We start from the raw sequence: 12,681 nt of genomic DNA, 5'->3' as shown, positions 1-12,681 counted from the left end.
AGTAAACATTTAAAGCATGAGCCTCCTGAGATGCTGCACTTTAACCTTGAGGGTGGCGGGAGGGGCTAGATCTCACAATTACTGAGTGGAAATGTGGGCCTGACCTTGATGTCCAGTAGTTCATATGTGTCCACAAATACTCTGTCTCCACTCGATGTTGCTAAATCCTAAAATGTCACGTTTGGTGAACTAATCTCACTTTGCTTGTCTGTCCCACCCTCGATGACATAATTAAGTGTTTGTGACAACTCATGCGTGATACACCTGATGTAAGATAAGCCCTGCTGATTGGCCAGCACATAGTTCCTCGTCATTCAGGTCGCCTTCTCATTGGTCTGTCATGACTAAGAGTTGAGAGCTCACTGGCTTCCCACACAGAAGACGGTTCCCCACCATCTGTCATGGATGGATCACAGTGACTCCTAGCCTGTCCTCTTCCACATCATCATTCGTCACGACCCATGGATTTTCCTTAATGTGGGAGTTCTAGCCTCTCATTCTCTGATTCTACCTTTTTTATGTCATTTGTTCGTTGTTCTATTTCCCTGTAGCCATTTAACAGACCTGATATTCTGTAATATCAATTATCTCAGGTCATTATCACCATAGAAACAGCAAACGGGGGTTGGCTGAATGCAGAACATCCCAGTATGTCTATGCCAGCTTTCTGATACTCATCTCCCTGCCTGGTTTGGTCACTCTGGCCAATCCTGTGGTCCTACCTAGGACATCTGCTGTGCTGTTCTGCAGACTACAGTGTCCTGTACACTACACACCATCCCGCAGACTACAGTGTCCTTTACACTACACACTATTCCACAGACTACAGTGTCCTGTACACTACACACTATCCCACAGACTACAGTGTCCTGTACACTACACACTATCCCACAGACTACACAGTGTCCTGTACACTACACACCATCCCACAGACTACACAGTGTCCTGTACACTACACACCATCCCTCAGACTACACAGTGTCCTGTACACTACACACCATCCCTCAGACTACACAGTGTCCTGTACACTACACACTATTCCACAGACTACAGTGTCCTGTACACTACACACCATCCCGCAGACTACAGTGTCCTGTACACTACACACCATCCCACAGACTACAGTGTCCTGTACACTACGCACTATCCCACAGACTACACAGTATCCTGTACACTACACACCATCCCGCAGACTACACAGTGCCCTGTACACTACACACCATCCCACAGACTACAGTGTCCTGTACACTACGCACTATCCCACAGACTACACAGTGTCCTGTACACTACACACCATCCCGCAGACTACACAGTGCCCTGTACACTACACACCATCCCACAGACTACAGTGTCCTGTACACTACGCACCATCCCACAGACTACACAGTGTCCTGTACACTACGCACCATCCCACAGACTACACAGTGCCCTGTACACTACACACCATCCCACAGACTACAGTGTCCTGTACACTACGCACTATCCCACAGACTACACAGTGCCCTGTACACTACACACCATCCCACATACTAGTGTCCTGTACACTACGCACTATCCCACAGACTACACAGTGTCCTGTACACTACACACCATCCCGCAGACTACACAGTGCCCTGTACACTACACACCATCCCACATACTACAGTGTCCTGTACACTACGCACTATCCCACAGACTACACAGTGCCCTGTACACTACACACCATCCCACATACTACAGTGTCCTGTACACTACGCACTATCCCACAGACTACACAGTGCCCTGTACACTACGCACTATCCCACAGACTACACAGTGCCCTGTACACTACACACCATCCCACATACTACAGTGTCCTGTACACTACGCACTATCCCACAGACTACACAGTGTCCTGTACACTACACACCATCCCGCAGACTACACAGTGCCCTGTACACTACACACCATCCCACATACTACAGTGTCCTGTACACTACGCACTATCCCACAGACTACACAGTGCCCTGTACACTACACACCATCCCACAGACTACAGTGTCCTGTACACTACGCACCATCCCACAGACTACACAGTGCCCTGTACACTACACACCATCCCACAGACTACAGTGTCCTGTACACTACACACCATCCCGCAGACTACACAGTGCCCTGTACACTACACACCATCCCACAGACTACAGTGTCCTGTACACTACGCACTATCCCACAGACTACACAGTGTCCTGTACACTACACACCATCCCACAGACTACACAGTGTCCTGTACACTACACACCATCCCGCAGACTACACAGTGTCCTGTACACTACACACCATCCCACAGACTACACAGTGTCTTGTACACTACACACTATCCCACAGACTACACAATGTCCTGTACACTACACACTATCCCACAGACTACAGTGTCCTGTACACCACATACCATCCTGCAGACTATAAGCTGTCTCTTAGAAATCACACTATCCTGCAGACTATAGACTGTCTTGCAGAAAACAGATTATCCCAAAGACTATGCACTGCCCCCAGCCTACACGCTATCCTGCAAACTACACTCTGTTCCGCAGACTAGGTATGCTTCCTCTCATGAGAGCAACTGCATTGTGAGAGCACACTCTAATTTTATGTTTTGCATTTTATGGTTTGACCTGAAAATCAATTAAGTAAAGGCTAAGTATTTAACTGCTTGTCAACAATTATTGCCATGCAGTGGAGATGTAAATGATATTGCAGTCATACACTGGGGGAAAGGTCATGTGACCCTGAGCATGCGTTTATGTGCATATACAAATACAGTATATTAGTGACACTGCTGGGGGTCACTGACAGTCCAAATTAAAGACCCTTCCCCCATAGAAATACCTCTCCCTCATATGTGTATGCTTCATGGGGGCTTGGGAGCCTCACAGAGGTGACAGACGGATAGAAGCGTGACCATCACCTGGATAATGGATTTGCTGATCCAAATGTTCCTGGGAAACAATCAAACATTTGGACTGCCCTTCAAAGTCCACTTCATTTCCCAATAACACAACAAGTCATCTTTATTTTGACAGAAATAATTGTACATTTAGGACAGGTCTAAGGGACTGGGAACTCGCCATCATCAGTTACCAAATGATTCATTAACTTATACTCTCCATATAAATCCATTATCGTACCAGTCTGGCCATAATGCGTCCAGCTTCCTTAGCTGATGGCTGATCTTCAAAGAGATTCTTTGACAGAAAGTTCACTGACCGTTTGACTAGGATCTGTTTGTTTGAACACAAGATCATGCCCTCTGCAATATTTATTGGCACCAAGACCACACGAAAAAATAACAGAACTTTATCTCCTGTTTCACTTTGACAACTTGCTTATTGGCAGTTCAGCAAATGCACTTTACGATTGTGAAGTGAACTCACCAAAGAAATGTGTACATTTTATGATGGTATGCGGCGTGCGTCTCAATGAAGATCTGTACTGCTAACTAACATTAGATGGACTTTATGAAACAACATGTTTCCAAAAATGGTCTTTGACATTGCTAGATGATACACTGAAGCCTAAAGTAAATGTATTTAATCTGCCATTTATGCAGAATGTTGGTGTTTTTAGTTAAAGTTCTCAAATTAATTTGCATATGTAACAAAAACAGCACTTATAAAGGAGCTAGATAAGGGTTCTCTGTGCCATACAGAGTTGTGTGTTCCCTTGTTCCCATGACATAAAACTTACATCTGTCTTGGAAGAGTGTTTTCCTCCATTAAAGTGCCAGCCTTAATGTTCAGATTTAACATAAACTAAATGGCTTATTTTCGAGCCAGATCTTGTTCCTAATTCCCCTGAAATTACCATTCTTCTCACTTTTAATGGAAACCTGTCCTTGCTGAGGACAGATCAGCGGTCTTTTTGCACCTTCGAAGCTCAATCGAGAGTCAACTCAGACATCATCAGGCCAAAATTTGAGGGAATCTCTGAGGATTCCTTAAATCTGCTTATCGACCACTGAACAGTGAGGACTGGAGTCCATAACAGGTCATGACATGTATAAAAAGATCTACAGATGGTTCGTGCTCCAGGTCAGAGCTCAGTAAGTAACTCAAGGTGGAGAGCGAAGTCTGCAAATCAAAATGTATCTTTCCCGTGTGAAGATTTCCCCAGCATTGTGTTTACAACATATGTCATTATTTCATCTGCATTGTGCTGTATTTTCAGTTGTTGGGTTATCAGCTCCCTCTTGTTTTATCTGAGATCATCCCCGCTCTGTCTGACGATAACAACGGCAGCAGAATTAGCACCAAAAAGTCATCGCACATTTGTGCGTATTATTCTCACTAAAACCGTCTTTTCCTTATAAATCAAACTGAATCCAAAACTAATAAAAAAAATCCTATACAGATCTGTCAGAAAATGCCGAATGGGCATATGAGAGACCGTTCTCAAGGTGCTCTAGCATCAGAGTATGATGCCATTTGGATCCTTCCAGATTATTTACAGGGTAACACAATACTTTTTCCCTAATTAAGTGCATGGGACAAATGTTTACCTTTTGATTTCAGTGTTTGTGAGATAAATTTCTTTAATTCCCTTTTGTCATTCAATTGTTGTTTTTTTTGGTGGTGGGAGGGGTACTTAATACACAAGAAGTAGTTCTCTGTTTCACCATTCCACAGGAAATGATTCCTAAATGTGAAGCACATGACTCGATGTCTTTGAGTAGTAACCCCGGCCACTGCAGGGGTGCAGTTGGACTTCTGGATGAAGGAAGAGTGCCACCATGTGGCCAAATGAAGAAACGCCCATGTTGGAAGTGAAGGCATGGGCCATGAAAACACAGCAGGTTTGTTCTGGATCATTCTTGTCCACCCTGTTCCCAGGGAGTCGCACTAAATTCAGGGTTTTGTTCGGACTTCGGTTGGTTTTAGAGAATATCGACTGGTTGGGTGTCTGTCAGGTATCTGTGTGAAATCCTTTGAGACAGCAGAGAAATCTTAACAGGGGCTGGGGGTTCAGGCGGGGGGGCTTCTGCAGAAGCACAGAGATGCTTTTGTTCATCAGCACCTCTTAAAAATAGTAATGCTCATTAGTATGCAAACGAAGAGATGAAGAGACCAGGAATGAGAATCACCATGGCCGGGTTAGGATAATCAAACCAAAACTGCAGGTCCGTTTTGGAGCTTTTTCCCACACGAGAATAATTGGGCTGTTTTTGAGATGCAAGGTGGCTGCGTTTATCTTTTTTGTTAAAATGAGTCACTGTAAGCACCCGGCTTTGCGAAAGCGCTCAGAGCTATGCCGGAACATGGCGCCAGGATGACAGGGACATGCCGCAGGCTGGCGCGAGTTGCCATGGAGACCATGGAACATAAACAAATCATTTTCTCGCATTAAATATGTATAAATTGATTAATTTTATTTCCTTTAACAAAATGTAAATAAATAAATAAACAACTCATTCTTCTATCTTTCCAAGATAATTCACATATAGGGTGGCAGTTACTGAAGGCTGTTATGTAGCCGGGGACTGAGAGGGCGCTGGCTGCATGAGTGGTCAGTTTCCAGCCTCATTTGGCTTCTGCCTTCCATCTGCTTCTTTGTTTATAAAAGCCTTGGGCCTTCGCTTTGGCTTGTGCGGCTCGATTGTGGGGTGCGCACTGTATTGAAGTGTCCCAGCGACCTGGGGCGGGGCCTCCGGCACCAATTAAGCAGTGAATGACATTGTGAAAGAGCGGAGAATTAACCCATGAGGTGGGTCTGTGCCTGTCTAGATGAGATTGGTGTGGTCAGAGTAACTTGAAATGGGCTGACCCCTCCCCTGCCCCCCCCCCCCCCCCCCCCAAGGCACACACAGAACCCCTAAAGGATGACACATGTAAAGTGGCTTCTCATTCATTTATTAACACCCATAAAGGAGACAGGGCTACACGCCAAACGGGATGAGGGGACATGACCTGCAGGGGGTGACGGCTGAACTGAGCCGGGCTCAGTACGCTGGAGTGGGAAGAAGCTTGTTTATTCGCCCTCAAGGCTCCGCCGAGCTAATTGAAAGTGCCGGTTTTTAAGACAGATTTAATTCACAGAACATCAAAGCTGGTCATTTTTCATGCGAGTATCCTGGGGGGGAGGCAGCCAGGTTCATTAGTGCTAGGAAACCCCCCAATGGCAAATGCTCTCGCAGTTGCAGTCTCGCCTTGCAAGGATGCACTTCCGGCGTTACTAAATATAGCTCCATTTTCTGTAGCCCCCTCCTCCCCCCCACCGTCGCTGTGGTGAGAGATGGCAGGAATACCTCCCCCAATACCTTCCCCTTTCCTTTCATAAGTCGTACTGTAAAATTGTCGTTGGGAAGCCACCATGTCTACCTGACATCAGCAACTCCATGGCGTGTTGTTTACTTTCTCTTGGAGGGGGTGACTCCGCGGCCCGCCGGTCTGGAGGGGGCAGCGGTCTTGGCCGCCGGGGCGGAGGCTGGGGCAGGGGCAGGGGCTGGGATCTCAATCTTGTTGAGCACAATTCGCTTGGGGGACATGGTGGGCTTGACGTCGGGCACTTTGTCGCCATGCTTATAGACGCTGACGGTGATGTCCACCTGCTCCCCGCCGTACTTGTTGTGTACATCCAGTGTGTACTTGCCCGAGTCCTCCAGAGACACGCCTTTGATGGTAAGGCTGGCGAATTTGCCCGAGTCCAGGGCAACCACAAAGTGGTCATCAGGTTCGACTTCCTGGTCATTCCTGTACCAGCTGACCTGGGGCTTGGGGTCTCCACACACAGTGCAGGTGAGACTCAGGGTCTTAAAGACATCAACAAATGGAGATCAGAAACAGCTCAACTTAGGGCAAATTGTTGAAAAGTTTTTACAAGGAAGCATCAGTGCGATAAATCTGCCTTTTAATAAAGATAAACGTGCATATTTGGAGCACTGTGATCAATTAAAAACTGTGGCATTTGTCTTGTGTGCAGAGATTTGTGTATTTGTGTGATGCATTGTTTTTGACTTGATGCTCTACGAGCTGCACTTCTCAAAATCTCTTCCCCAGAGTTTCAAATTGTCCCATCCAGAGATCTCAGAGGCACTGCAATGTTTCAAGTGGTGGTGGGGGGGGGGGGTTCTCTGAGTTTTCAGCTCCTCCCAGTAGTGGGCAAAGGCAAATTAAATCCAGACAAATCCAAGCCATGGAACGGGAGATCGACAGGCGGATCGGTGCGGCGTCAGCAGTGATGCGGGCGCTGCATCGTTCTGTCGTGGTGAAGAAGGAGCTGAGCCAAAAGGCAAAGCTCTCGATTTACCAGTCGATCTACGTTCCTACCCTCACCTATGGTCACGAGCTGTGGGTAGTGACCGAAAGAACGAGATCGCGAGTGCAAGTGGCCGAAATGAGTTTCTCCGCAGGGTGGCTGGGCTCTCCCTTAGAGATAGGGTGAGGAGCTCGGTCATTCGGGAGGGACTCAGAGTAGAGCCGCTGCTCTTCCGCATTGAGAGGAGCCAGATGAGGTGGCTCGGGCATCTGCTTAGGATGCCTCCTGGACGCCTCCCTGGTGAGGTGTTCCGGGCATGTCCCACTGGGAGGAGGCCCCGGGGAGGACCCAGGAACGCTGGAGGGACTATGTGTCTCGGCTGGCCTGGGAATGCCTCGGGATTCCCCCAGAGGAGCTGGAAGAAGTGGCCGGGGAGAGGGAAGTCTGGGTTTTCCTACTGAGACTGCTGCCCCAGCGACCCGACCTCGGATAAGCGGAAGCTAATAGATGGATGGATGGACAAACCAGCCAACAACGAGCGCTGAAACCTCAGGAACAGGGAAGGCCTTTCTCCCTTCAGACCTAAGTGGAGTATGAATACAACCTAAAGACACCAGCATGGGAAACCTTCAGCTGGCACTAAAGTGCCCCCAAGTGGCCATTACAGCATTACAGTGCCCATAGCTCAACAAGTAAGCCAGACAAATAGCGTGATTTTTCAGTTTGGGTCAACAACACATCCAAAGTCTCATTCTCAGTCACTGAAGAAAGGAATGAAAATGGATGACTATATTTATATATATTTTATATTTTTACTACACCATAACTGCTCTCAAAATCCTGGGCCTTTAAACAGTCCACTGTTTCAAGAAAACAGCGTACGTACCTGGTCTCTTGTACTTTATACATGCCATATTCTTCTGGCTAACAGACTTCCTTAGATTGACTTTAGCACATTAGCAATCGGCAGCTCACCTTCTTCTCCATAATCGTAACAACATCAGGCAGGCCGCCGACCACCTTTCCACGGTCTGGGGGTTTAAATACGATGCGGTTAAATATCAGAAGTTAATGCCCCTTGTGGTTCCAAGCATCCCCGGCTCACCTCCCGCCTGCCCAGCCGTACTTACTCTTCTCAGCAAATGCCTCGGCCCTGCAAGACAAGGATGAAATGGCGTGATTATTACCAGCCGTTTGCTCAATGGAGAAGCTGTGTTCCCCACTCTCACGTTCCATGTGCATGTTATGCATTTTAGAAGGAGCTCAAAATCATATATTTATTTTTTTCCAAGGCTGTTTAAAATTACCCCAGGTCCCACAGCAACGAATGGATAGAATTGAGAGTAATGAATGAGAAGGATTACAGCGATGATTGCCTTACTTGAGCCTCTGGAACTCTGCATAGGCGTTATCATAAGCTGCAATGAAAAGACATGCAGATTACGAATAAACCATCTTATATATTTGCTGCAAAAATATACCACAATTACTATAGTAAATGTAAAAAACAAAATCAGGAGGAGCACAGAGCTGCCTCTGTAGCTCGTGATTCTAAAGACAGGCACATTGGAATGTTATTTGTTAGTGCCTCTTTAATTCCACTTCTGCTCAAAACCTTCCTATCGTTTGCTTTGCTATTTCGTGGAAACAGTGAACCCGAGTCAAAGACCAGCTACTTGTCCTTAAATGGCAAACCCAACTCAGAAACCAGCCTCAAAAGGCAAACCCTCGTGAAAGACCAGCCCCTTGTCCTCGAATAGCAAGCCCAAGTCAGAGACCAGCCTCAAACGGCAAGCCCAAGTGAGAGACTAGCCTAAAACTGAGCCCAATCAGAGATCAGTTTCGAACTGTGAACCAGAGTCCAGTCAGAGATCAAGCACTTGTGAGGCTTGAAGGAGACACCTACATTTTTGTGTACTGCTGTATAGCTGACCTTTTCCTGCTTTCAGCTACCACTGCTGAAGAGAATGGCACACAAGGACAGTGTTGACTTAATCATTTCCTGCACATAACCCCCAGCCACCACTGTGAACATGACAGCACTCGCGTCCCTGAACTACAACTGTCATAACAGCCAAATCCCTAATTAACGGAGTTCCTGGGTGAAGTCATGTGGTCTTCCTTAACCTGAGTCTTTATAAATGGGTCCTTATGTCATCTGGTGAGTAACTGCTGTACTATAATCACAGCAAACACATCACTGCCCAGTCAACAGAGATAAGATGCCTAAATATTAACATCAGCAAACATATGCTGAAATAAGAATATAATGTTCAAATATAGCATCGTGGTAGTTCTGCTTTGCATAATGGCTTCAATAATAATTTCCAACATTGTCAAACAAGTAAACATATTTTAATGATGACTATGTAAATGTGCTTAACCAATAATTCAAATCTATTCCTCATTTCCCTCTAAATGCACAATTAATGACATCAACGGGAAACTCCAGTGTGGTATTTGTGTATGTCTGTCACACATAAATTGAGTCCTAATCAATGCTTAATTAATGCTCTAATGAATGCATGATGTGTGGCGTGTTTTCCACAGCCCAAACTTCCATACAGAGGATTCGTAATCTCCCATGACATGGGGAGAAAAAAACGGCACCTGCCTTTTCCAGAAAGTTCCAGGGTGCGGGTGTAGGTCTTCTCCACATCCACAATCGCTATGGTATACTTTCCCTTGTCCTTCTCAGTAGGCTCCACAATCTCCAAGCTGGCCATGTCTGGAGTGCCACCAACCCGAAGCCTCCCGGAGGCCGAGATTCTGCTCTCCCTATGTGACCGGCGGGGATGCAAAAAGAGCAGCGCTTTGGGGACGTTGGGGGCTTGGGGTGAAAGGCAGAGTGATGCGGCGATGGACACCAGCTTCTTCGGAGACATTTAGCTTATTGCCTACTTTGAAGGAAAGAGATCCACTTTTTCTCCATTTGTTAATTAGAGCAGATGGGAAATTATGTGTTAAATTATGTATTCCCGTCTGCATTAAAGCAGGATGATACTTAATGAGTTAGTGAGTTGAGTGAACACCCCTGCTCTGTGAGTGTGTACTTCACATCTCCTCCGTGTCTCATGAGTGTTTCCTCTCTGTTCTCTGGCTTCCTTGGTGGTCTTAAGACATGCAGTCAGGTCAGTTGGTGTCCTTAAATTGCCCGTAGTGTGTGTGCATGTATGTATATGTTTTTGTGCCCTTTAATGGAAAGGCATCCTGCCACGGTTGTCCTCTGCACCAATCTCCATGGTTCCTACATCCCTGTATTGGATAAGTGACTAGGAGACGCATGGATGGAGCTGAATGTTTCATAAAGAGGTGTAATCAGGAAACACTAAAAGTTGTTTTTCATGTCCTCCAGATTTCACAGGCAGCAAATATGCAACCTTAAGACTTCATGTGTCATTTAGGCTTTCCCAATCCCGGGTAATTCATCAAATAATTATCTTGTGGAAAGCCCCAAACAATGCTGAATAATTTGAAGATGTTGGTCTCAACCATCTCCAGGAGCCTCCCCCAAAACTGCCTTGGATTAAGTTATTACTCTTTTTCCCAGAAACTATCCTGTCCTGCAGGGAGCATCTTCTTCTGATGTAGGTATTCTCCTCACTGGCTAAAGTGCCTTGGGGCACAACATTAAGTAAACTGTGAGACGGTGAGAACGTTAGACTGGGGTGTAAAAAAAGGCAGGCAGGAATAGCATCCATTCTGCACTTTTTTCCTCAGAATCATTTTATGCGTCATGCCAAGGCAGTAGTGATTTTAAGCATTGTCTTAAACTACGTTTACACGCAAAGCTCGGTCATGCCCAGGACAGATTCCCGCAAACATGTAGAGGGGTTGCGTCTCATTACAACGACGGAATGTCTGCATACTTGTGGGACCACTGGATTTTCATCTCCTCTGTGTAGTACTTCATGTGACACTGCAGGCGGATGCCCTCTGCAGTGCACTGAATGGCGAGGTCGCCAGCCGAGGACCCTGCGAGGGAGAGAGAGGGTCGCCTTAAAACCTGCAGTCCCGAGAGTTAAGGCCACTGCTGGGACGCAGATTCTGAGGCGCGCTGTGGTCAGGTGACAATCGGTGTTACAATGTGAGGTGTTTACAGTAACTGTTAGTCCGTGAGATTGAAACACTGCCACCCTTCAGGGAGCATTTCAGGCCGGTTAAGCAAGGACGAAAAGTGTCTGTCTATCTGATGTGTATTCCTGTGTATGTGCCCAAAGTGAAAGGACTGTGAGAAAATGGTCTGAGGGATAGAAGACAAAGATAACCATGTGACACAGGGAAGGGGCGTGCAGTAATATGTTTATTAGGATTGGGGTTAAAGATTGGATTAGGGTTCAGTTGGGGTTTCCCGTTCACAGCGGAGGGGAGGAGATGGGGTTGGCAAAGACAGGAAAAACGTTAAAGGCTGTTTTCAGCAAGGAAAGAGGTTAATTCTGATGTGGGTGACAGTGAGCGGGAATCAGGGTGGAGCCTGGGATCAGGACGGGCGTGCTGGGGGTAAAGAGAAAGACAGAAAATAGCAATTTACACCATCATCTATGAACAGGTGGTTCATCATGTGGTATATGCAGCAACATGCTGTAATCAGCACATGCCCCTTACCTTACCTTCAGAGCAACTCATTTTCACACATGTTCGTAAATATGACTGCATGGCTAGGGGCTTGATTTTATACACCTGTGGCAATGGGTCTGAATGACACACCTGAATTCAATGACTAAGAGGTGTCCCAATACTTTTGTCCATATAGTGTATTTCACCTTCTGATATGTCAGAATCACCCCCCAGTTCCCCCACACCTGAGACAAGACACAAATATTCAGCCACGCATTCGTCCATGAGGAATGGCTTTAACTGATAACAAGTCTGCAAACAGAATGAAGAAGCCAGGAACGTCTCTGACAGAAATGTCACTAATGGGGTCAACAGCACTGCTGTTTCAGGAAGATGGGAAAACCTCACTAACCTGCGAGATCTAGCCACTGACTCCATCCATAGCAATAATCTTTATCTCAAAATCAACCATTAGACGTAATCGCCAATGTTTTTTAAATGGGAAACACAAGACATACCAGCAATGCGGGTCAGGTCTTTGATGATGTCCTCAAACACTACAAGGGGAAGTCACAGAGAAGAACAGGGTTAGCCTTGCGTTTTCATAGCACTTAGCCTTGTACTTGGCTGGGGGACAAAGGGATAAATACCTTGGCCGGCAATTTCGATCTGAGACACATCTTTCCCTCTGTTGTCGCTGATTGTGGCTTTGTAGACACCCTGGTCTTTCTTGGAGAACTTCAGACAGTCAAGAAGAAGTAAAGTGTGAGGAAAGAGTGGCCATGATTCTGAAGAACATTTGCTGCCATCTTTTAGGTCATATGGGTAGCTATATATTAGCCTAAAGCTAATACCTAACTTCACTTCATAATGTTTGATAAAATATCAGACTGACTGTTGCTAGCACTTCATGTG

At 46.2% G+C, this 12,681-nt stretch overlaps 1 protein-coding gene across 4 annotated transcripts in view; it reads right to left on the bottom strand.

The window, feature by feature from the left end:
* Window positions 1-5,848: 5,848 nt before the first annotated feature.
* The window catches only part of myom2b (myomesin 2b), a 30,240-nt gene continuing 23,407 nt past the window's right edge, over window positions 5,849-12,681 (bottom strand). For 2 of the 4 annotated variants that reach the window (XM_023829111.2, XM_023829110.2), the window contains exons 29-36: window positions 12,417-12,504; window positions 12,285-12,323; window positions 11,079-11,184; window positions 9,824-9,987; window positions 8,591-8,627; window positions 8,340-8,362; window positions 8,185-8,240; window positions 5,849-6,763 (exon numbers count right to left, since the gene is read on the bottom strand). In XM_023829111.2, coding sequence (XP_023684879.1) covers window positions 6,362-6,763; window positions 8,185-8,240; window positions 8,340-8,362; window positions 8,591-8,627; window positions 9,824-9,987; window positions 11,079-11,184; window positions 12,285-12,323; window positions 12,417-12,504 — 915 coding nt within the window. In that variant the 3' untranslated portion in view covers window positions 5,849-6,361. Of the gene's footprint in view, window positions 6,764-8,184; window positions 8,241-8,339; window positions 8,363-8,590; window positions 8,628-9,823; window positions 9,988-11,078; window positions 11,185-11,494; window positions 11,704-11,916; window positions 12,012-12,284; window positions 12,324-12,416; window positions 12,505-12,681 lie in introns of those variants that run through there. The other 2 variants (XM_023829112.2, XM_023829113.2) reach the window with 2 other exon arrangements.

This window comes from Paramormyrops kingsleyae, chromosome 3, assembly GCF_048594095.1.
Source record: "Paramormyrops kingsleyae isolate MSU_618 chromosome 3, PKINGS_0.4, whole genome shotgun sequence".
Classification (NCBI taxonomy): domain Eukaryota; kingdom Metazoa; phylum Chordata; class Actinopteri; order Osteoglossiformes; family Mormyridae; genus Paramormyrops; species Paramormyrops kingsleyae.
The sequence above is the reverse complement of the archived record's forward strand: the minus strand, read 5'-3'. Positions and strand labels throughout refer to the sequence as shown.